A 23,339-nucleotide genomic window follows, 5' to 3' on the forward strand; every position below is an offset into this window, starting at 1 on the left:
CCCCATTTTCGAAATCTAAAACCTGTGTACAAAGAAATCATTGCATCATGAATGGCACTCTCTAAGATGTCATTCATCTGAACCCCTCAGTTATTTGCTCCGACAAACAATGTCATACCCATGTAAATAATTGCCAACATGCGTAGTCGCTTTGTCTAATACAACTCGGGATGGAACATGGATGGAAAAGTTCAGCAGACAAAACATGACCGTGTATTATAAAATATTTGTTGTACATTTTTTCTCCAACAATATTATGCACTTATGGAAAGGTCGAGGCGATGCGACACCAAAGAAATGCCCAGGAAGGGGGCTGAAAAAAAAAAAAAAAATAGGCGTCTGTGTGGCGAAAAGGGTTGCATACATATATGGATGGATGGAATGGGTGAGACTTTGGCTTGGAGACCCGACCCTGAGCAATGCCCTCTCGCGCACGATTCTTAGTTGACACCAGCTGGCTTCCCTGTCGCTCGTCTGTGCAGCTGTCGACATCTTAACATTCAAAAGCCAACAATGACAACGCCAAAGATGGCTGCGAATGAGTATGGGTATGGGTATGGGAATGGGTCTTGGTCTGGGTCTGGGTCTGGAACGGGGTCTAGAAGACCGAGACCGAGGAGACCTGCTCAAATGTCAGCGGTGCAGTGTCTGGGTGGTGCCGGAATTAGCAAAATGCAGCCACTTGCACGCAATTTGTTCGCCAGAAGTATAAGGTCTCTGGGCGTTGGCTGGAGCAACAGCCTGAAAGTGTGCTGTGCAAAAAACTGTGCATTGACTGGCTGGGCTGGTTTGGGAAAAGACGAATACGCGTTGACCATTTGCCAAGTGAAAAGCCAGATCCAGCCGAATGATTTTTCACTCCAGTTTTTTCTTCCCTTACTGGATAATGCGAGATATGTGTTTAAGCCACCCTTCCCTTCGCTTCCCTAACCCACGACCTTATTCAGCGAATTTTTCTCCAATATATTTGCCATCTGAATGGACGTGCCAAATGTTGGAGCAATAAGTTGTGCAGCCGAAAAAGAAATTTATATTACGTTTTAATATTAGTTCACCTAAATATTTAAAGAGCGCGGTGGTGCCAGTGTCGGATGTTCTTTGAATGAAATCCCTGATTAGTATAAGTAGACCAGTGGCAAAAAAAAAAAATAAATAAACTGACTGACATCAAGTGGGTGGCACCTGTTCTGCTACCTGTCCTCTTCAAGTCGACTCTGTTCTGCTTCGGTCTGTCTGTCCTGGCCAAATCTGTTGGGTATTTTTAGCCACAAATGCGACTGGATGACTGGGCTCCGACGACACATTCACACATTCATTTGATGCTTTCTACTTAGGGGATTATAAACACTTTTTTCCCAGCCAAAGTGCAACTTAGCATTGTGGATTTCTCTCTCCACAAAGAGACACGTTCTCGAAAAGACGGACGGATATGGCCAGATCGACTCCGATATTGATGCTGATTAAGTAGATATATATACTTTATACTTTATACTATAAAACCATATTGTGCTCTTCATATAAAAACTAGTAAAGTGTCCAGCTTTTAAGCCACTTTATGCAGAGTCAGGTTAGCCACTATTGATTGTCAGGATCCGTAAATCTATCCCAAGTGCAATTACAACATTGGGTAAGTGTTAAGAAATTTTAGTACTGCCATTCTGAAGATTCTTTTCTCTCTCGTCTTTTTTTGTTGAAGGCAAATGCTTTTAGTGTAAAGACTTTTTTTGCAGCGTTGTTGCATGTTTCTATTTAAAAATCCCAAACAGCCTTCCAATATACTCAATACACATAGACATACCCACTTGCCCTCCATTTAGCAATCCATCTCTCTCGCTCTAGCTGCGCCTGCCCTCTCGCTTGCACAATGTCAACGTCAAAGTGCAAGTGGCATTATGGCAAAGAAGTCAACATCGCACAGGATGTGGGACTGGACGGGTGTGTTTGGGTAGTGGGTGGTGTGGCTAAAAGGAAAACGAACCAAACAGAGACACTGTGCAAAAAAAATTTCAGCGTTGGTATGTTGGTATGAAAGGCAAAATATGAAAATGTTTTTGTAAAGAAATAATATGTGGTGAAGAATAAAAGAGTCGATTAACATTTAAGTCGAAATAATTATATGATTATACTGTATTATATATATAAATAAATTAAAATATAATTGAATTAGTTGAAAAATAAGACAATTTAATTATTTAATGCCGAACCAAATGGTCAGCCAAGGACACCCAAGGACTTCATCACATCAATCCGGAAAATGGCCCAACTGCCAGCACTGTTCGATGAATGACGCCCAGTGCAGGGGGCGTGGCACAGCCTTTTTTCCGCCATTAAATGCAATTTTAAAGTCAATTTTAGCTTGCAAACGAATGCAAATAAATGCTGTCAGCGACAGGACGCGATTAGTGGGAGTACAGTGGGGGTGGTGGAGGAAAAAGCGAGGTCCTTAAAGGCTTCAGGTTGCAGTGGCATTGGCAGTGGCAACAGCTCAGTTAAAACGGCATTAACAGGCGTTGATAGATATCGAATTAGCAACGGCGATTGCCATTTGTTTGTCTGTGTACAAATTATTACGCATACGCCTCCGAACAAAATGGAAAATGAGATGCGTGCGTGCATGTGTGCGTACGAGTATTTGCGGCATCTGCAGTTCCCTTTATGTTTACAGGCAATTAGCATTTTAATGCCGCACCAAACAAAGGGCAACTGCAGGTGCCCAACCGAGTGATGCGATGCGATGCAATGTGATGCGGTGCGGTGCAAGGCCAATGGTGGCAATGGGGCATGGGAAAGACGAAGGGTGCACATATAGGGCTGGCATAATAACGTCGATGGAGGTTGATGCCGAACTGAAAAGCAGGGGCAGGGGCAGGGGCCTGCAGGTGCTCGGCTGGTCGCGCTCGAGTTGCTTTTCATTATTTTTCATGTTCGACATGAGCGCAAATTGTCGACGGCAGGCAAAGGGGTCCAGTTAGCCACTATTGATTGTCAGGATCCGTAAATCTATCCCAAGTGCAATTACAACATTGGGTAAGTGTTAAGAAATTTTAGTACTGCCATTCTGAAGATTCTTTTCTCTCTCGTCTTTTTTTGTTGAAGGCAAATGCTTTTAGTGTAAAGACTTTTTTTGCAGCGTTGTTGCATGTTTCTATTTAAAAATCCCAAACAGCCTTCCAATATACTCAATACACATAGACATACCCACTTGCCCTCCATTTAGCAATCCATCTCTCTCGCTCTAGCTGCGCCTGCCCTCTCGCTTGCACAATGTCAACGTCAAAGTGCAAGTGGCATTATGGCAAAGAAGTCAACATCGCACAGGATGTGGGACTGGACGGGTGTGTTTGGGTAGTGGGTGGTGTGGCTAAAAGGAAAACGAACCAAACAGAGACACTGTGCAAAAAAAATTTCAGCGTTGGTATGTTGGTATGAAAGGCAAAATATGAAAATGTTTTTGTAAAGAAATAATATGTGGTGAAGAATAAAAGAGTCGATTAACATTTAAGTCGAAATAATTATATGATTATACTGTATTATATATATAAATAAATTAAAATATAATTGAATTAGTTGAAAAATAAGACAATTTAATTATTTAATGCCGAACCAAATGGTCAGCCAAGGACACCCAAGGACTTCATCACATCAATCCGGAAAATGGCCCAACTGCCAGCACTGTTCGATGAATGACGCCCAGTGCAGGGGGCGTGGCACAGCCTTTTTTCCGCCATTAAATGCAATTTTAAAGTCAATTTTAGCTTGCAAACGAATGCAAATAAATGCTGTCAGCGACAGGACGCGATTAGTGGGAGTACAGTGGGGGTGGTGGAGGAAAAAGCGAGGTCCTTAAAGGCTTCAGGTTGCAGTGGCATTGGCAGTGGCAACAGCTCAGTTAAAACGGCATTAACAGGCGTTGATAGATATCGAATTAGCAACGGCGATTGCCATTTGTTTGTCTGTGTACAAATTATTACGCATACGCCTCCGAACAAAATGGAAAATGAGATGCGTGCGTGCATGTGTGCGTACGAGTATTTGCGGCATCTGCAGTTCCCTTTATGTTTACAGGCAATTAGCATTTTAATGCCGCACCAAACAAAGGGCAACTGCAGGTGCCCAACCGAGTGATGCGATGCGATGCAATGTGATGCGGTGCGGTGCAAGGCCAATGGTGGCAATGGGGCATGGGAAAGACGAAGGGTGCACATATAGGGCTGGCATAATAACGTCGATGGAGGTTGATGCCGAACTGAAAAGCAGGGGCAGGGGCAGGGGCCTGCAGGTGCTCGGCTGGTCGCGCTCGAGTTGCTTTTCATTATTTTTCATGTTCGACATGAGCGCAAATTGTCGACGGCAGGCAAAGGGGTCCAGTGGGGTTCCAAATACTATAGCACTTAGTACGCAGATCCCAGCCAGAAACGATTTAAGTACCATAGGCTGTGCTCCCAACGAGGTGCGTCTGGGAATATCACTTTGAGTGAAATACCCAACGCCTTAACAAAGGCACATTTAAATTTGAAAGCAAGCCATTTTTAAAGTTACCAAACACCCCCCAACCCCCCCCCTCTGCTTTTAGAACAGTTTAAAAATTATAAAAGTTAAATCAAAAAATACTTTGTTAATCACGTGTGGAGAATTATATTATATATTGGTCATTTGTGCGAATTATCAATGTGAATTATCAATGAACTCAGAAAAGTAAATATTTTGAATGTTTAATAAACAAAAAAACAGATTTAAATTGTGCGTTTTGATTTTTATTGTCTATTGTAACATGTGCGGGATATAAGAATAACGTATGTATGCAAGCAAATTTGTTTAAAAAATTAGCGCGTGCCTTCAACACTCCACCTGCATTAGCACTTGTTTATCAACAAACAGTCACAGAAAATACATATAATTTATTGACATTTTGACATTTTTGCATATACTAATGAATAAAACTAGTTTTCATATAAGGGTTTTATCCACGTTGATGCTGCCGATTTACACAGTCGAGATGGCTTTGAATATTATTTACGTCGATCACCAGATTCCCATTTTTGGTATAAAATCCACCGCCACATCCTTGAGGAGCTGCTATGCAACATCCAACAATAAGGCAACCAATTAGCAGAAGTAATACGAAGGTTCGCGAATCCATTTCAATGTGTTCCGTTCGTTGTGATTAGCAAAGAGATACTGTTCACCCGTATCAGCTTTGAACCCAGAGTATATACGATTTTAATCCAATCGGGAGATTCCCAGAATCAAATGCAACGTAATACAAGGTATCAATTATAGCAGATCTCTCCGAGCTCAAAACACGTTGCTTACGGAACGGAAATCTAGTACGAATTATTCGCATTATTGAGTTAGTTGTATTAAGAGGTCTACAGAATACTGAGCTTGTCAGTCCGCTTTAAGCCAATAGTTTATAAACCGGTAAAGTGGGCATCGCCCAGAAACTACTTCCACATATCTCTAATGGAGCATAGCCAATGCAAATGTTGCATTTCTGGAAAAACAGAAATATCTGCCAAGAAATTTTTTTCTTATCCCGGTGATGATTGCAAAATTTAATCTGCCTGCACATTAAATTGTTAATTAAATTGTATTTGGGTTATTGCCTACTTTTATTTGTATTCAAATGTATTATTTAAAATTAGCAAACACATATATATGTATATTTCGTATATATAAGAACTTCTGACTGTATTCAATGTAATCAATATAATTTAATTACGGGTATACAAATACATGATCATAAGTATAAGCTCCGAGAAATGGTGACTGTTTATGATGCTGTCACGTTCGTCGTTGTTTTTCTTGTAGGTTGATTATTAATTAATGATGCTTCGTATGCGTTTTTCTTTTGGGCCAAGGGGAGAAATTTGGAAAAATCTGCGTAATTTGTGTGTGGGTGCCCGTTGTCCGAAGGAAAATTATTTTTGGACCAAATAAGCCAAAAGAAAAATCTTACAGGAAACTAATTTAATCGATATTATGACGAAATCATAAAAAAAAATGTTATAAATGCCGGCCCCTCTGATTAAAGCAGTTAATTGATAAGGCGTGGTGACTTGCGCTCTAATGTTCCCAGAACTCGTGAACAATTTCAAACACTGTGAAAGATGAAAATATTTCATTGTTGGGACCAAACAAAAACGTTTCGTTACATTTAAACATTTACATGCGTTTTTCTAATTAATTTAATATATTTTAACTGAGATATTTGCAATAGAATTGAGTGTTCATTACTAACGTTTCCCATTAGGGGCTCAGGAGGAAAGTTTCCAGCAGACGAATTGGCTGACATCGAAGACGAATGACTAAAGGCAGAGAAAGCAGCTGGAAGAAGTGCGGAGGCCCTAGGAGAGTTTCTTATAAAGAAATTTGGGGACGTACAAGGAGAAACTTTTCCGAAACAATCAATCAAAATGATTCGCTTGAAATACACTGAACAGAGTCAGTTTTTTGAAAAACCATGCCATTGACATTAAAGTGGTAAAAACGATGGTAAATGGTACAAATTATATATAAAATATAATCTGATCAAGAATATACATATAAACTTGACAACATGAGCAAAACTTTTGCTTCACAAGAAGACATAAATTTACCAGAAGAATGTATTCCGTACTCATAAATAATAATATATATATATGTCTACATTTATGCGATAAGGCTAAGATTCTTATTTCATCTCAACAATAAGAGCGCTGAACATTCTGCTTTCAGTTTATTTCTTAACGTAGACTTGAATGGATTCAATGTACGGAATTATTGCAATAGTGTCGCTCATCCTGGTCGCTGGTCAAGTCCAGGCACAGGGCCAGAACGCGGAACTTAATCAAAGTTGCGGTGCATCAAATGAGCACCAATGCGTCCCGCGTCATATGTGCAAGGTCAAAATTGAGTTTCGAATGGCAATGACATACCGCAACCTAGGATGTGTTTCAACTGCGATTTGCTGCCCCAAGAACCTAATAGTAAGCATTACAATTTATTGAGACAAAAAGAATGGAGTTCTTATAAGTTTTTTTTTTTAAATCTACGGCTAATTACACCCGTTACTTGTTGAGTTAATGAGTATACTAGATTCGTTGAAAATTATGTAATAAGGAAGTTAGTGTTCCTGATCAAGGACTTGTATTCCTTATAATCTGACTCTAAAGTGTAATTCCATCTAATTTTGAATTTATTATATCATTTATTCCAGATCAAGGAGCCTAGACTTATCATTAATGAACCGATAACTGATCCCCAGTGCGGATTTGTCAACTCGAAAGGTGTGACCTTCTCATTTAGAGAGGAGGATACGGGCTTGGCCCAGGAGGCGGAGGTACCATGGATGGTGGCCTTGCTGGATGCCAGAACCAGCAGCTATGTGGCCGGTGGCGCCCTCATCGCTCCACATGTAGTGATCACGGCCAGGCAAAGAACCGAAAACATGACCGCAAGCCAGCTTGTTGTGCGAGCTGGCGAATGGGACTTCAGCACCAAAACCGAGCAGCTTCCTTCTGTGGACGTTCCTATTCGGTCAATTGTCCGTCATCCTGGCTTCAATTTAGAGAATGGGGCCAATAATGTGGCCCTTGTGTTTCTTCGCAGATCGCTCACCAGCTCGCGCCACATAAATCCAATATGTATGCCGTCGGCTCCAAAGAATTTTGACTTTAGCCGGTGCATATTTACGGGCTGGGGAAAGAATTCCTTTGACGATCCCTCCTATATGAATGTCCTGAAAAAAATATCATTGCCGGTGGTCCAAAGGCGTACCTGTGAGCAGCAACTTCGCCTCTATTACGGAAACGATTTTGAACTGGACAACAGCTTAATGTGCGCAGGCGGTGAGCCTGGAAAAGATTCGTGCGAGGGTGACGGTGGATCCCCGCTAGCCTGCGCGATAAAAGACAATCCGCAGCGCTACGAACTGGCTGGCATTGTGAACTTCGGCGTTGACTGCGGGTTGCCTGGCGTTCCGGCTGTTTATACAAATGTGGCTAACGTAATTGAATGGATTACTTTGACAACTGTCAACATGCCGCTGCCTGAAGAGCGCGAGGAGGTTCCTTACGCAAGTCCAACACTTTCTGCAGGCCCGTATCTTAACCAGTGGAATCAACCGAACTATGAATGGCTTCCGACAGGCTATCCAAATGTTAATTCCATTCCATGGCAGCTCCAAGAAGCTAATAATGATCTTGCCAATAGTCAGTACGTTCGTTATTACCCTGTTGAAAACGTTGGGATCAACATACATTCTGCTGGTCATGGAAATGATCAACAAATTGTTAGGCCCATTCAGCAGGACATACCGAAAGACTCAGATGATTTATTTAATAGTGTATTTTCAACCACAATGGAATACAATTTCGACGCTTAAATTCGTTGTCAATTGTGTAAAAATTGTTGATTTATTAAAGAAAATGAACGGCCGAGATTTTATTCTCTGCATCTTTTCAATTGATTTTGTTATCGACTGTTCACTGTGTATTATTAACCCATCGTGGACCGTGCAAATTACCCGGATAGCAGGGGACTTCATTGACACGCAGTGGACACAGTGGAGTGCCACAAAGAGAGACAGACCGCAAGGACCGCAGAATGGGGATGTCCTCGGTGGCGTGGGCGTGGCCGGCAGTTAGTCCTTTTGCCAGGAGCGGAGCTTCCCGTCCCGTGACACTGCTGGGCACGCACACGCAGCAGCTGCGGGCACCATCAAAAACTTGGGCTTGTGGCGGGCGCACTTTAATTTCAATTTGGCGCCGACCCCTCGCAGATTCACCACCGCCAGTACCACCACCATCGCAATCAGACTGGCCCCACGGCAATTTATTGTTTTCCACTTTACGCCAGTGTCCCACTGGAGACGGTGTCCTGTCTCCGCGTGTTATTGTTTTGTTGTGTTTTTTAGTGCCGTCCTCAAATTTGAGAGTTGGGGGGCCGCCGCCATTCCCTTGAGCTTTTGAGAGATTGAGCCACTTGTCAATTGTAGTAGGCACATCCAATGAACAGGAAGTTTGGGGATGGTACAGTGAAAACAAAAATCGGCACACAATTTCTTCATTACCATATCACGTATAAGTCGTCTTTACAAGCTGTGCCATTGATTTCAAAATACAATTGTTTGAATTATGTGTATATTTATAGACATTACATTTCCCAATTGTTACGATAAATGAATTCAAATCTTAAAGACCTTCTGGGCACGCAAAAAAGCATTATCCAGTTCGTGGTATTCAAATACCCTTCAACGCTTGGACGTTGTAGGGGAGGAATCGGAGATTTTCACTTACCATGACAGCATTGCGCTTGAAATCCATAAAGTTCTTCACCTCGGCAGCCAATTCACGCAGGAGGATAATACCATCCTTGCGCTTCACTTCGATGTCGTTGTCCTTGAAGCGCTGCAAATGAAAAAACGAAATCATCAGATACACAATTCTCAGTACATTCGACGGACATAAACTATAAAAGTGATGGGCGCCGATTCGCAAAAGCAAAAAAGGGTTAAGGGGTCATAAAACTTTTGCGCTTTCTTATTGTCCAACATAAAAGGTTGATGTACCTCGGAAATGGCAATCTGAGCCTGAAATTACTTAAGTGGGCGGAGTTTCTATGGCTTCAGGCGACTCTTAAATTGATACTAAATTGATTTTAATGTATCTTATTAATTAAATAAGGTTTTCATTAGATAAAGCCAGGGTTGAGGTGCCATTTTCTTAAAAGCTTTCTAGCCTAAGAGAGGCTAACGCCGTTGGTCGTTAAAAAACCAAGTTGATTGAGTTACGAAATTGAAATAATTTTAACTAACCACTGAAATTTAATTAATTGTAATTTATAAACAAAATCAAAAATGTTAATTGTATATATTGAAATCCACGTATAACTATTCGCGACTGCGTGTATAATTCTTATTAAATTTCACATTTCATTGCACTTATCCCCATAACACTCACACAAATGGAACTTCTGCTAACTGAGGTGAGACACGCACACACATTCTAGTTTGAGATTGAAGCAGATACACGCATTTAGTGGCCAAGTTAATGGGCCCAGCATTTTGCCCTGATTTTCCTCACCAGTTACTAGAACCAACACACGCACACGAAGATGCCCATCGTCATTTCAATGATTTTTCTATTGAACGTGTTGTCATCTGCTTTAATGGAAAATTCTGATGAGTTTTCTTCTCTGTTATTTTTCCCCCTGATGAATTCCCATAATCATAATCGAAAAAGAAGCAGGCGAATGGAAAAGTAATGGGCTTGGCAGGCAAATGCATTTTATGACTTCTCCATGCATTTAAGTGGCACAAATTAGCAATTTAGAAATGGAGTTATACGGGGGCGTCGGCCACGCCCATTTCAAATTGTCACTTTTCAAACAAACTGTCAGTTAAATTATATTTCAGCTGCAACGGGAAGAGAAAGAAAAGAAGAGCGCAAAGTCCTCTGTGTGTGTTTGTGTGTCTGTACATATCCCAGGCGAATTAATTAGGAAACTTTTCTTAACTGATTCAGTGCCAGCAGCAGCAGACAAGAAACTGCTTGCCTACGAATACATATACATTCCAAAAAAAATGTAACTCAAAACAAATATAATTGTAATATTTTACAACAATTAAAAGCCCGTAAGAAACTCTCCAACTTAAGTGAAGATTATATTTTGATATCACATAATTTTTTATAACTTCCATGGTTCTTTTTTAGAACAACATGCTAGGTTTACAATACACTTCAATAACATGGTAACACACATTTTTGTAAATTATAATATAACTTTTTCTCCTTGTGTAATTGTAAATGTAAGTGTGAATGGAACACACACACTCTGCAAATACTTGTGGCCTGTGCCAAAATCCAACCATATACCATTTGTATGCTTGTGTGTGACCACAGAACTAAAAGTACAGCAGGAAGAAGTCTCTTTGAGGCATTCATTGGTGGGCCCAAGAAAATGTCACCCACAAAAATTGGGCAAAAAGACAGTATTACTGGCACAAGGAGCTTATCCCTCGCTTTGTCTTACTTGTAATGCCACTGCGCATTATAAATGCCGACTGCAATTGACTTCCATGCGGAAAGAAATAAATTTTTTAATTCATCCATAAATATCTCTTTAAGGAGTTTAACGCTGACAACCCATCCAAATTGTGGCAATTTTAAGCACTTTTCTTTGCACAAGTAATCGATCCTCCAAAGTTTTAATCGCAATGATGATTTATAGCAGTTGCAAAAACCATTAGCTAACTATTTCCAATTCAAAGCCAATGGTCGAAAAAGGAGTAGAGCATGGTTAAATCGAAAAGGCAATCCATGGGGTTCGGAAAATGCATTGAAAATTAAAAGAATGTCAAGCAAGAAGCCGATGCTTAACAAAAAAAAAAATAAAAAAACAAGAATCAATGAAGGAAAAAGTTTCTACTCCTATATGTATATCTGCGAGGCTAGCAAGATATTAGCCACGTCTGCACGGGCCACGCCCACAAAAACCTCACCCAACTTTCATACGATGGCAACATTTTATAAAGCAATTTCCACGCGAGCAACATCGAAATGCAATGCACGCCTGAAGGACACACGCGTGTATGTGTGTGTGTGGGAGAGTGTCCTGTCACGGATGCGAAGTACAGCGGAGGGGCAGCATGCGGTGGTAGCGAAAAAAAACTATATACAATATGTATACAATATGGGTAGCACTCGAAGAGCGAGAACAGCAGCAGCAGCAGCAGCAGCCATAGAAAGTTTTCATATTGCGGTTGACTCTGGAAAATGTTGCGCAAGGAGGAGCCCTCCAGCGGACCCACCGTCCTTTACGCCCAACCACCCACAGACGGGTGCGTATGCAGCTGGTGCAGAATTTTAACTGGAGCAAGGACATCCGGGGGGCCGAGCTGCGAGAGAGGAGCATTCCTGAGCTTTGGCTTCTGCTCCTGTTGAATTCCATCTTAAGTTAAGCAGCTTACGCATGCAGCAGCAGATGCAACAGCGGCGCCGGCTACCTGGACCTGAACTCTTGGCAGAACTCAGATGCAAATTTTGAACTCTTTTTGCACTGAAACAAACGACAAGCATTTCTCGCTAAACTTGATATTGCGGGAATTTCACTATAATCCAGTGAAATGTTTTTTTTTAATTGTTTGAATGTGCTTTTTTTTGCTAATCATATATTTATTATTATTGTTATCAGTTTCGGAAATTATATTCGTGCAGACGCTTCCAGTGTTTTCGTTGGTGAAAACCCCAACATAATTCCTTTTCGGTTTTAATCAGGAAAGCTGAAACTCAATTTCATTTATTTAGCTTACCAACGAATAATTAATGAACAAAACTTAAAGCATCTTGGCTTGGAGATTACTTATTTTATTTTTTAGTAATGACTTTACTTTAATAAGATCAAATATAATATTTTAATATTTTGAAAACGAAATGTATTTAATTGTGTTTTTAATTTTTACTTACAAAAGCAACATTAAATTGCTACAGAAGCTTAACTTCGTGTGCATTGTGTGTCCTAAAATAATTAAAGTTCGCATTCCCCCCAGTGCATTTGTAGCGTTGGGAATATTGACTTTTGCCTTGGCTTCCTCTTGTCTGAGTTATAATGCTCCAAAGTGCCACGACGGGCGTGAGAAAGCGGAGCAACTCTTTGGTCTAGTTTGGCATTTTGTGGCATGGTCTGGAAATGCGCTAATTAGATTTTAATGAAGATGTCGCTGTCAACCCCCCCCCCTCCTCCTCCTCCACCCTCCACCACTGAACTCCAGTTCCTAGCCCCAACGAATCCTGGGGCCCCAACCCTTCGGAATAGCGAGCAACAATGTCTCGCATCAACGCGCATGTTTCCCTGTTCACTGAAGCAGAGGTTTCTTAAACTAATTTCTCAGCACGGACATGTTTTTTATATTTGTTTACTCTTTGGCATATTAAAGTTTGTAGTTTTCCTTTCTGTCATAGATTTTGTTAATTTTTCCTTCCTACGTATAATTTCAATTATTTTTTACACACAATCTGCATTTAAGTTTTAATGAGCGTGTTTTTAATCACTAGGTAAAAAGTTAGATTTCTAACTTCAAGAGCAATGCGACTATTGAACGTATTTGGAAAGTAATTTACTTTAATGGGTAAAAAATGTCTTAAAAAACAGCCATTAATTATTCTGTAATTAATTAAGCAAATATATAACCTACCGGGAGTTGAGTCATTCCACCTGGCATTAGCTGCTTCCATTTAATGGACAAACCCCCCAAGGATTTGATGAAATTAAATATTTAATTTGCTTTATACTTTCATTAAGGGCCAGTTCCGAGAAGTATCCGCCCACCTAACATTTGTTTGCCGGCAGCTGTATGTCATGCTCGCATTTTCGCCACCAAACGACAACGACAGACTTAAATATTTGCATAGACAAGACCTGGCCATACACCGACGTACATCTGTGCATATACATATATATATAAAGTATATATGTATATATATATGAAGAGGATCAAGGACTGTGTGGGTCTGCGGCCCGAATGCATTTTGGACCGCACAAAAGCCAGTGGAGAGTAGCTCCATGAAGGAGCTGAGCTGCCCTCAGCCATTCCGGTGGATCCCCTATGCCCAACCCCTCAAGTGCGTCGCCTAGTCGTCGCCTTGATTTACGATTAGTCTCTTTGCAGTCCGCAACACTGTTCGCCACACACTTAGTTAGCCAAACACACAAAACCAACTCGATCTCTCTGAGCCCCGGCCCGTTCCCCGCCCCCATTTAAGCCACAAGGCCCTTAACAAGGCCTTTTGTATTTGTCACCAAACTCTGGGAAATGGAGCTGAATCGCCGCGTGGGAGTTGCATGCTGATGTGTAGTTGGTATCGGTGGAGTGGGCAACCACTTTCCCAAACAAATGACCAACAATCTGCATTTTGAGGCCCAGCCCCTGCACACGGAAAATTATAATTACATAGACGGTGGGGCACAAAAGGAAAAAGGATTTTACTAAATTAAATTCACAACTAAATCGTATAATCGAGCAGTGAAAGCCAGTTTTATTTAATTATAAATAAAAAAAACTTGTTTCAACGTAAGTCAAAAAGAACATGGCTCATGTTGTAGAAAACATCATCATAATATTAGCTCAAAGTAAATTTAGAAAATAATATGCAATTGTCCTCAAAATTGCTTTATTGCTTGAAAAGCTTTAAGGATTAAGATTTTCTCCCACCAACATGAACTCGACTTACAGATGGTTTACTTTTACCTTCAATAAGCGTCGAGAAGAATGCCAAGTAGAAGCGCTAAAAAGCTGGCAAAGGCAGAAAACAATAATTTGCATGCCACTTACAGTGGGAGTCGACTAGGAAAATGAAATAGAGGAGGGAAAATGGAAAAATGTGTGGGAAAGCGAAGGTTGGACGCCGAAGAAAAACGACAGCACGCGCCAGTTTTGTTTTCTTATATTTTTCGCTGTTTAAAAAGTTTTGTATTACGTGCAAAATGAGGGCACGCTTGAATTTATTTGCCAGCAAAGCAAGTAGAAAGCGAGAAGGCAATTTTCACATGAATTTGACCCATATTTCACTGCAAGTGATGTGAGCTATGAGCCCAGCTGTTAGACAATGATCAGCAGCACCGTTAGCTGCACATCATCATTTGCCATAATGACAACACATACGCAAAGTGAGAGTGCTCCTGTCATTTTGTCCATTTGTGTTGCCATGTTGTCGATAAACCCCTTTCTTCTCAGTCACGTTTGACAGAAAGTGGCCGCCATATGCAAGTTATTTGGTTGTATAATGCGACTGTCAACTCTATTTTCGTTGCCATATCTTAGAAAACACTCTATGCTGCAATATTTTTATAAAAACAATAATTGTTTTAAATAAAATTCACGTATTTCACGTCATTGAAAGTAGCGATAAGCCACGAAACGTACGATGACTTCATGACGACTGTAGTTAACTAAATAAAAATTCCTTTAATTTGCTTATGAGCGATGACGTACCAAATTAATCATTTCATTTTACAGAAAAATGATGGAATAAATTTTAAACATTGTGTATTATCACACTTCGGATTCGTTTTTGGACTACACCTTAATGTGCGATATACAGTAAATAACGAATATTTTAGAGAAGTAACATCTAATGTCATTCGCGTGGGCATTTAAATCCGGTTGTAGGTTGTATCTGTCTGAAGAGCATATTTCATGGCTTAGGTAGATACTTTTTTTTAGCTAGTCAGCGCTAAACACTTTTGAGCCAAAGAATACGGAAAATAAAATAAATGAATATGCGCCACGCACAGGCATTCCACACAAACGCACACATACACACACACACGCTCCTTCGCCTTCTCACTGCGCTCCTCCTTCGTCGCAGCCATTTTGTCTTCGGATTGCCGTTGTCCTTGGTGTCCCTCTTGTCCTGCGACGCCTTTCGCATAACTGAACGTGTGCGCTGCATTTGTTTTACTTTTTATTATGCTACTTTAAAACGCCAAACGGGAAAAACAGCTACCCAAAATAGCAAAGAAAAAGCAGCTACAGCAAAACAACAGGAAAAAGCGAATAAATAAAGGGAAGAAGAAACTGTGTGCGGGCCACACCCACTATGTTGCCCACTTTCCTTTTTTAGTCTTCGTTTTTTCGTATTTTTTCAATTACAACATATTATTTTAAAAGGACAACCGAAACAAAAACAACAGTGTCAGCATTCAAAAATAAAAAGACCGTTTGTATACGGTTCAACTTTTTTAATAATAAATATTTATTCATTCAGTTCGTCAGAAATTGCCATTAAGGAGCTCTACAATTTTAGACGTGAGTGCACAGTGTACACATACATAAAAATCATTCTGTCGAAAAATAAAACTGATTATTATTTCTAATCTTTTGTCCGGATATACAGGCATTCAGAATGTGTAGCTAAAAATACCATTTAGTCTTGAATTGGAACTCGGACAGCTATGTTTGAGGCTTGGACACTAATAGTAGCACTTTTTGTGCTTGGCGTGGCTGAAAATGTTGAAAACCTTCAACAAATTGAAGAGGTATGTGCCTAAGCATATATATTTATAGAGATATAAATATATACCAAATTTTAATTCATATTTAATTCAATTAATGAAAACTGACCTTTTGCCAGTACAGCTAAAGTGCGGATATGGTAATCCAGATGCTGTGAAAGTGCAATTTAATGTTACCGAAGGGCAAGCAAAACCAGCCGAGTTTCCGTGGACCATTGCCGTGATCCACAATCGCAGCTTAGTGGGTGGTGGCTCTTTAATTACCCCAGACATTGTGCTCACAGCTGCCCATCGGATATTCAATAAAGACGTGGAGGATATAGTCGTCAGCGCAGGAGAATGGGAGTACGGATCTGCTTTGGAAAAATATCCATTTGAAGAGGCATTTGTGTTGAAAATGGTTATACATAAATCATTTAATTATCAGAGAGGCGCCAACAACTTAGCGCTGCTCTTCCTGGATAGGGAGTTCCCACTAACATACAAGATTAACACCATTTGTTTGCCCACCCAGAAAAGATCGCTATCTTCCACTCGCTGTATAGTGGCTGGTTGGGGTAAATATCAGTTTAGTGACACGCATTACGGAGGCGTCCTGAAGAAAATTGATTTACCTATTGTACCCAGGCATATCTGTCAGGATCAGCTTCGCAAAACTAGGCTGGGCCAAAACTATACACTGCCTCGTGGGTTAATTTGTGCCGGTGGCGAGAAGGACAATGATGCTTGCACCGGCGATGGGGGTGGGGCACTTTTCTGTCCAATGACCGAGGATCCCAAACAGTTCGAGCAAATTGGCATTGTTAACTGGGGTGTGGGTTGTAAGGAAAAAAACGTTCCCGCCACTTATACAGATGTTTTTGAGTTTAAGCCATGGATTGTTCAGCAAATTAAAGAAAATTTATATACACCCGATAATTATTAACTAATTATACAATTTTCTGAAACCAAAATATAGTTCATCCTTAATATTACTTTTTAAGCTGTTATTTTTTCCTGGTGGCATGTCAATAATTTTATAAAACACACAATTTATTGGGCATAGCTTTGAAGGTTGGTGCCAAAGCGAAAGGCGTTGACAAGGGACGGCGTTCACATAACCACTAACCGCACATCTACAAAAAAAAGCAACGTAAGGACAGATCAACCTTCACACGCACAAAATGGCATGATATAATGTTTATAAAGCACATAGGAATACATATCAACACACACATAGCCACGGACCATTTCCGCCAAACGTACAACGCGGCGAATACTTGATATTTAATTCAATCTGGGCGTAGGTTTTCATTTTTTGCCATTGTAAGCGACGTGCGCTTTAAATTAACACAAACAAACGTTGTCAGCGACAGCAACACACGCACCCACATACACCCACAAGCGGGACAACAGCAATGCCACACACACACACACACACACACACACGTACAGCAAGGCAACAGCAACAAGGCACTTGACAATTACAGACTCAATGACAGTCACAGCCAGCAAATTTATTTGCATTTTAGCTGCCTTTCTGGCTCCGAATCCTGTCGCTTCCTCCGCAGCTCTCCTTCCTCGCATGTCCTTTGTCCCTTGTCCCGCCAGGATCCTTGTTCTTTCTCCTGCCCTGTTTCTCTGTATAATTTGCCCGATATTTATACCCTTATTTGGGGCCGGTTGTGCCATCAGCAAGTCCAGTCTATACTTCATTTAAAAATGGCCCCACGCTCATTTACATCCATTAACACTTTTAATGTTGCTAAGAAATTTGTTTATTTTGTGAATAAAATGTACCTACTAAAGCTGTATTCCTGCTTAAATGTTTCCTTAATCAATATTTCAATATTATATTATATTACATTGATGTTTTGTACTAGATCATTAAAAGTAAATATTAGAACAAATGTAGTATTTTTTAAAATAATTATGAAATGGTATATTCTTGGTTTCAAACTCATAAAATATTGAAAAAAAAAACATTGCAATCATATAATGTAGGGTATTATGAAAACACTTATTTTCTTTATGCAAATCCGCATAAACGTAGTCCCTCGCACATAATCACAACGTACACAGTCGGCCAATAAAAGCAGTCCACTAACTTAGGCACGTCTGATTAAACGCGAAAGTACGCGACTTGCTGAAACCACCATCTTCCACCGCAGGCCACGCAGTCAACCAAATCCAAACAGAGTCGTGCTTATGAACATAGATAGCAGCGTGGCGTACACTTATATCAGCGCGCTTAACCCACGACTTAACCCCCCCAATTAGCCTTATTTGTGTTTAAATTGCATTAGGGCCAACAGCGAGCAACAAAGCAAGACCAAACCAAAAAAAAAACAACACACCATACGAGTATCAGAGGAACCAAATAAGAACGTCAAAGGAACACACGAAAAATTGACGCATTTGCTAGTTAAGCTCCCTCTAAGCCGAGCCATTCAAAGCTTTTATCGATAAATTCTTGCTTTTCGATAAGTTCAACTAAGTGGCCACAGGGCTTAAGTGAATTTGTTTCGACTAAACCCCAGCCAAACAATCGTAGCCATTAACCCAGGCGATTGGTCCCACACACATGTCAGGATTATCAGATACATATGCTTATATTATCACAGCCATCGAATAAAGTACTTATTGAATATTCAGATATATCGCCCACGTAATTACTTACACTTTTGATCTCGTTCATTTTGGTAAATTGTCGTCCAAACTCCCACAAATCAACGCCGAACTTTAAGGCCCAATTGCGAACCCTGTAGAAAGTAGATATAAAATGATGAGTTTGAGTAAATTTTAGCACAATTATGTATGTAAAATTAAACTTGGAACTTAAGTGTGCATTTCGACATTAACTTAATGTACGGAATAAAAGTATCGGTTGCTCTTAAATCGTTCAAATGCTTTCAGGTCATTAGCCTGCAATACCATTCCTACTCATCGACACGTGGCTGATTTAAAATCAATTAAAATCGACTTAAAATTCCGTATAAATTATTTCCAACTCATTATGCTTAAGCCTACGATTGGTTAATGAGAGCCATATATAAAATGGCTGCAACAAATACATAAATGTACTTGGCAACTTATTTGAACAATGTTTGCTAATAAATAATATTTACTCATAGAAGACTTAAGGACAAAAAAGGTAAAACGATTATTTTGCAGGACACCACCAACAGTCCAACTCACTTGAGAAAGACCCAAGACAGCAGCAAAACTCATTACAGAGGACCATCGAATGGGATGGGGGAAACTCTCAGGGGTCGAGGGATAACAACACGACCAACAGCCAACTATTGTGAAAACATTTGCCAAACATTTATAATCTAAACGCGAAAGTCAAAAGCAAAACAAAAGCAGCCCAACGACTGCTAATAAAACAAGTCCATGGAGGGGGGAAATGTGTCTAAAGCAAGAGAAAATTGAAAATAACGGGCGGAGGACCCGAAGTCGGAGTGTTGATACAGCCAAGTAAAAACGAGAAAAAAATTGGAATATTAAAAAAAAAAAAATTACGAACGAAGCAACGAGCAAAAACAAAATCAAGTTGAGCCAGAGTAAAGACCTTGCAGAATAATGCCCCCAAAAATATTTGGACAATTTTATGGCATTATCTGCAATATCAATACTGTGGCAAAGAGAGGGAGGTAGGTGAAGCCAAGGAAACTCGAACCGCAGCAACGTTGCGTATACGCAATGTTGATTATGTTGAGCCGACGGCGAGCGACCATACCAACGAGCTCTGTCTCTCTCTCTCTCTTTCGCTCGCTCGCTCGCTCTCACTACCATCTAGATACAAAATAAGCGCATGTTTATATGCTATATGGCCAACGAGGGCGGCGGGTTGTGCAAAGTTGGGTGGGCGTGAAGAGACAGCAGATTGCGATGGGAAGGAAGTGCAACTGCAGTCAAGCGGGCTACAGACAAAGTTTTATGGCTCGAACGATGCCAAAAATGAATTTAAATTATATGAAAATTGTATTATAAACGGAAACTCCCGAGGAGGCAGAAACCAGAAGCAGCAGCATCTCTTCCCGCATCTTCGTGGCCCGCAGCAATAAAGCGTAGACAATGGAGCGAAATAAAGTGGCCAACAAAGTGATTGAAATTGGATAATGCTGATGGCTGGCAACAACAAAGAGCTGGCAAACTGATGGTAGGGTCAAGTGGTCACAATTAAACGAGAACCACACCATGGAAGCGTTAACTAAAGACGGGTGGTTGAAACGAACGAGTTAAAACGAATGTAATATAAATGTAAATGACATGGTACGTAAGTTGATGAATTCGAAATTAAGTAAAATATTAAGAAATGTTGTTATAATGTTACATTTTGAGAAAAAAATAGCTCAGAACTAACATTTCCGAATATTCTTTGAAAAATATATCAGCAGGCATCCACAACAAAAATTCGCCTTTAAATATGAAAACCTAGTACAACATTCTATTCTAGTTTGCTAGTTTGGTTTTACCAAAAAATATGCTAGAAATACACACACACACGCAGAGAATATGGCGAACAATGCATACACACACACACACACACCCAAAAGGGACAAGAAAAACATTGAAAATCGGGTCCAAAGCAGCAAACTGCAATGAAAGGCCATCAACGTCATCTTCTTGGCCTGAAGTAGAAGAGATTTTTTTTTTTTCTATTAGATTCTTTCTGCTGCCTGTGGTGGAGGCCGGTACAATAAAAAGTCACATTTTTACTTCCTTTTTTACTTATTTTTGTTGCTTGGCCAGAAACTTGACAATGGCTAAAACTATGCATGTATGTTCGTGAGGATGAAACGGTGGGTGCTCAGGTGTATTCGTAGTGACTTTCAATTCTGTCTCAGCTTTTTGAGCACGAACCACCTACGTATGTCATTCTCAAGTAGCATATGTATATGCATGCACAAAAGCCATCGAACCAGTTCCATTGCCTTTTCTCTACTGTTTTGTTCAGCTCGGTCGTTTCACGTTTGTCTTTGCAGTTTCTCACTTTTCGGGCGAAGAGTTTATGCCGAGGCAGGTAGTAGTAGTCCCTTAGAGTAGGTCAATGCGTTTTTGCCATTTTGCATCATTGAAATGGAAATGTGTCCCTTCTGCCGCTGCCAACAGACTTGAATGCGCAATCTCAAGAGCGCACTTCAATGCAACCCTCAGCGAGTGCCGAGCTACTAAGATGTTCGAGCAAATGCCATTTATAGGAACTAGAATTTGATTCTAGTAACACTATCTTATACCTGTAAAGTACACACACACATTGCAATCTTTTGATCAATTTTAATTCTAAACTTAATTTTTACCGGATATTTGATAGTTAGTTTTAATAAAAAATGACAAAACTGTTAATCAATAAAAATATCTTGTGCCCAGCTTAGTTAAATCTATAAAGATATGGATGCCTAAGTGACATGGAGTGATCAATATTGGATGCACAGCCATAAACTTGATCGGATTCCTCAAGATGGTTGGCTTGAGGTGATTTAATGGGTCGCTTTCGTTTATCCCGGTCGTTTTCCATCATTATTGCCAACAGTTCTGGCGGAAGACTGTATAGATCGCCTCTTTTGATGAAAAATCCGAATGGCTGGTATTCCTCGAGCAATACTTTGACCTCATCTTCAAAAACACTGCCAGGCACACCAAATTTTCTTCCAATACTCTCGGAAATCTCCTGTAGAGTCGCTGGCTTTCTAATAGCCTTCATCCTGTGACTAACAACCGCTACACCAAAGTATACAACTCTGTGGTGATTTATTTTACAAAAATTTTGATTCATTTTTTTTTTCTAAGATTTCTATTCTTTTGGGTCTGACGAAGTTTACGTGAAGTACTGTGATCAAAATTCTAATTTGAATAGGTGAATATACAAAATATAAAATTAACGGCTTTAAATACGATGCTAGCTTTAGCTAATTAATTTGTTGTGTTCCGCGCTAATTCGAAATCGCCTTAAATAAAACTAAGTGGTAATTACGACTGGTGGTAGGTGGAAAATAAAAACCAAAATAATGCGCTAGACATGGCACTGTAGTCGCTTCTGTTTGTGTCTCTGGTTCAACTTCTGCTTAATGCACTTTCACTGTCATTTGTCATAAGTAGTTAGTGCTCTGTTTGCTTCCTTTTTGTTGATTTTCCTTTATTTATTCACTTAAGCTGCCTCCACGGTAATTAGATCTGCCACGCCCAAGAGCAAGAAAAAAAAAACAGCGAATTGTGTCTTATGCAAAATGGTTTTAATCAGCAAATGTGCCAGTTGCGCCAAATAAACAATGCTACTTAGAAGAAATAACAATTTATAGCTGGGATTAAAACAATTGTATTTAAAAGATGCAATCGCTACTTGGTTTTTAACCCCTTAAGCAGTGTTTTTTGATAAATATATTAATCTAAAATATCAATTAGCGAAATGTATATAACATTAAAGGTCGTGTTATCAGAATCTTTTTGTTGATTCTTATTGATTAAGAATCCATATGGTCCAAAACATCCTGTGGCACATAACGAAAGTCCTTCAATTCGATTAATTACAGCCGAGTTGTGCGAGTCCTCGAATCGATCGCTCATCTGCAGGTCGTGGCAGAAAACGAATCATGTAACAATCGTGTTGACACAGGACAGCATGTCCTCTTTTTCACCATTTAAAGTTTTCTGGCCACGGCACGTGACCCATAAGACGCTGTCAATGCAACTGCCTTCGAATGGAAAAGGATAAGGGGGACGGGGATGCTTAAGCAAACGAGGCCTGCATTAAAATGGCGATGGAAGATGGCTACAACTACAACTGAAAATGAGGCAAGTAAATGGGCTGGCGGAGTGGGGGTAGGCCTATGGAAAACCCGTTCAGTTCGTGAAGGCCAGTTCAAAGGGAAAGCGAGCCAGCGGAGGAAGAACAACGTTTTCGACTTCGCCTTCAATGGGCAGCGGGATTTGGGTCAAAGCAAAGGCATTGGGCACAGGACCATTTGCCTCCTATAGGACCAAAATCCAGAAAACAGGACCAACTTCATCGTCGTCACCATCGGGGCATGCCAAGACATAATCGTCAAAGCTGGACCCTCAAGGCAGAGCCAGCTCGACCGGCCTGCGTGCTTTCGCCGCCTGCCAGCAAAAGTTGAAATAAATTTAATTGAATTTCTGCAGTGACATAAAGCAAACGGCAACGTGGACACCAGGGAAGAAACGGGGACAGTCGAGTCGACTCGAGTCGAATAAAATCCGGCCAAAAGCGAAAGCAAAAGTTTGTTTTTCAAATTAATGAAATTTATTTTACGCATGTGCCACAACATGTCAGCAGTCCAAAAATAACGAGAATTGAAGAGCAGTCAAGAAGTTGAGAGAAAGTTTGATTATGAAATGGCCAG

At 40.3% G+C, this 23,339-nt stretch overlaps 5 protein-coding genes across 8 annotated transcripts in view; 2 read left to right on the top strand and 3 right to left on the bottom strand.

Annotated features, from left to right (window-relative positions):
- stol (stolid) overlaps positions 1-23,339 on the bottom strand; it is a 74,090-nt gene that overhangs the window by 45,120 nt on the left and 5,631 nt on the right. For all 4 annotated transcript variants that reach the window (NM_001299034.1, NM_001299033.1, NM_001103693.3 and 1 more), the window contains 2 exons: positions 18,653-18,734; positions 9,279-9,389 (listed from right to left, as the gene is read on the bottom strand). In NM_001299034.1, coding sequence (NP_001285963.1) covers positions 9,279-9,389; positions 18,653-18,734 — 193 coding nt within the window. The remainder of the gene's footprint in view (positions 1-9,278; positions 9,390-18,652; positions 18,735-23,339) is intronic.
- On the bottom strand, positions 4,736-5,169 carry CG44140 (uncharacterized protein). The gene has a single exon (NM_001273541.1). It carries the CDS (start codon positions 5,138-5,140, stop codon positions 4,961-4,963), a length of 180 nt encoding a protein of 59 aa, NP_001260470.1. The 5' UTR covers positions 5,141-5,169; the 3' UTR covers positions 4,736-4,960.
- Positions 6,736-8,448, top strand: CG31780 (uncharacterized protein). Its single transcript, NM_165119.2, has 2 exons — positions 6,736-6,968; positions 7,199-8,448. The coding sequence occupies exons 1-2, from the start codon at positions 6,741-6,743 to the stop codon at positions 8,363-8,365; spliced, it is 1,395 nt and encodes a 464-aa protein (NP_723920.1). The 5' UTR covers positions 6,736-6,740; the 3' UTR covers positions 8,366-8,448.
- Positions 15,869-16,918, top strand: CG31827 (uncharacterized protein; the record flags this gene model as incomplete). Its single annotated transcript, NM_165122.2, has 2 exons — positions 15,869-16,017; positions 16,118-16,918. Exons 1-2 carry the CDS (start codon positions 15,934-15,936, stop codon positions 16,916-16,918), a joined length of 885 nt encoding a protein of 294 aa, NP_723923.1. The 5' UTR covers positions 15,869-15,933.
- Positions 21,277-21,797, bottom strand: CG43924 (uncharacterized protein). The gene has a single exon (NM_001273542.1). The coding sequence runs from the start codon at positions 21,752-21,754 to the stop codon at positions 21,350-21,352; it is 405 nt and encodes a 134-aa protein (NP_001260471.1). The 5' UTR covers positions 21,755-21,797; the 3' UTR covers positions 21,277-21,349.

Source organism: Drosophila melanogaster, chromosome 2L, assembly GCF_000001215.4.
Source record: "Drosophila melanogaster chromosome 2L".
NCBI classification, from domain to species: domain Eukaryota; kingdom Metazoa; phylum Arthropoda; class Insecta; order Diptera; family Drosophilidae; genus Drosophila; species Drosophila melanogaster.

Coding starts and splice junctions, on each gene's coding strand:
- CG43924 (NM_001273542.1), bottom strand. CDS start 21,754: ATGAATCAAAATTTTTGTAAAATAAATCACCACAGAGTTGTATACTTT.
- CG31780 (NM_165119.2), top strand. CDS start 6,741: ATGGATTCAATGTACGGAATTATTGCAATAGTGTCGCTCATCCTGGTC. Junction 6,969..7,198: donor GCTGCCCCAAGAACCTAATA/GTAAGCATTACA, acceptor CATTTATTCCAG/ATCAAGGAGCCTAGACTTAT.
- CG44140 (NM_001273541.1), bottom strand. CDS start 5,140: ATGGATTCGCGAACCTTCGTATTACTTCTGCTAATTGGTTGCCTTATT.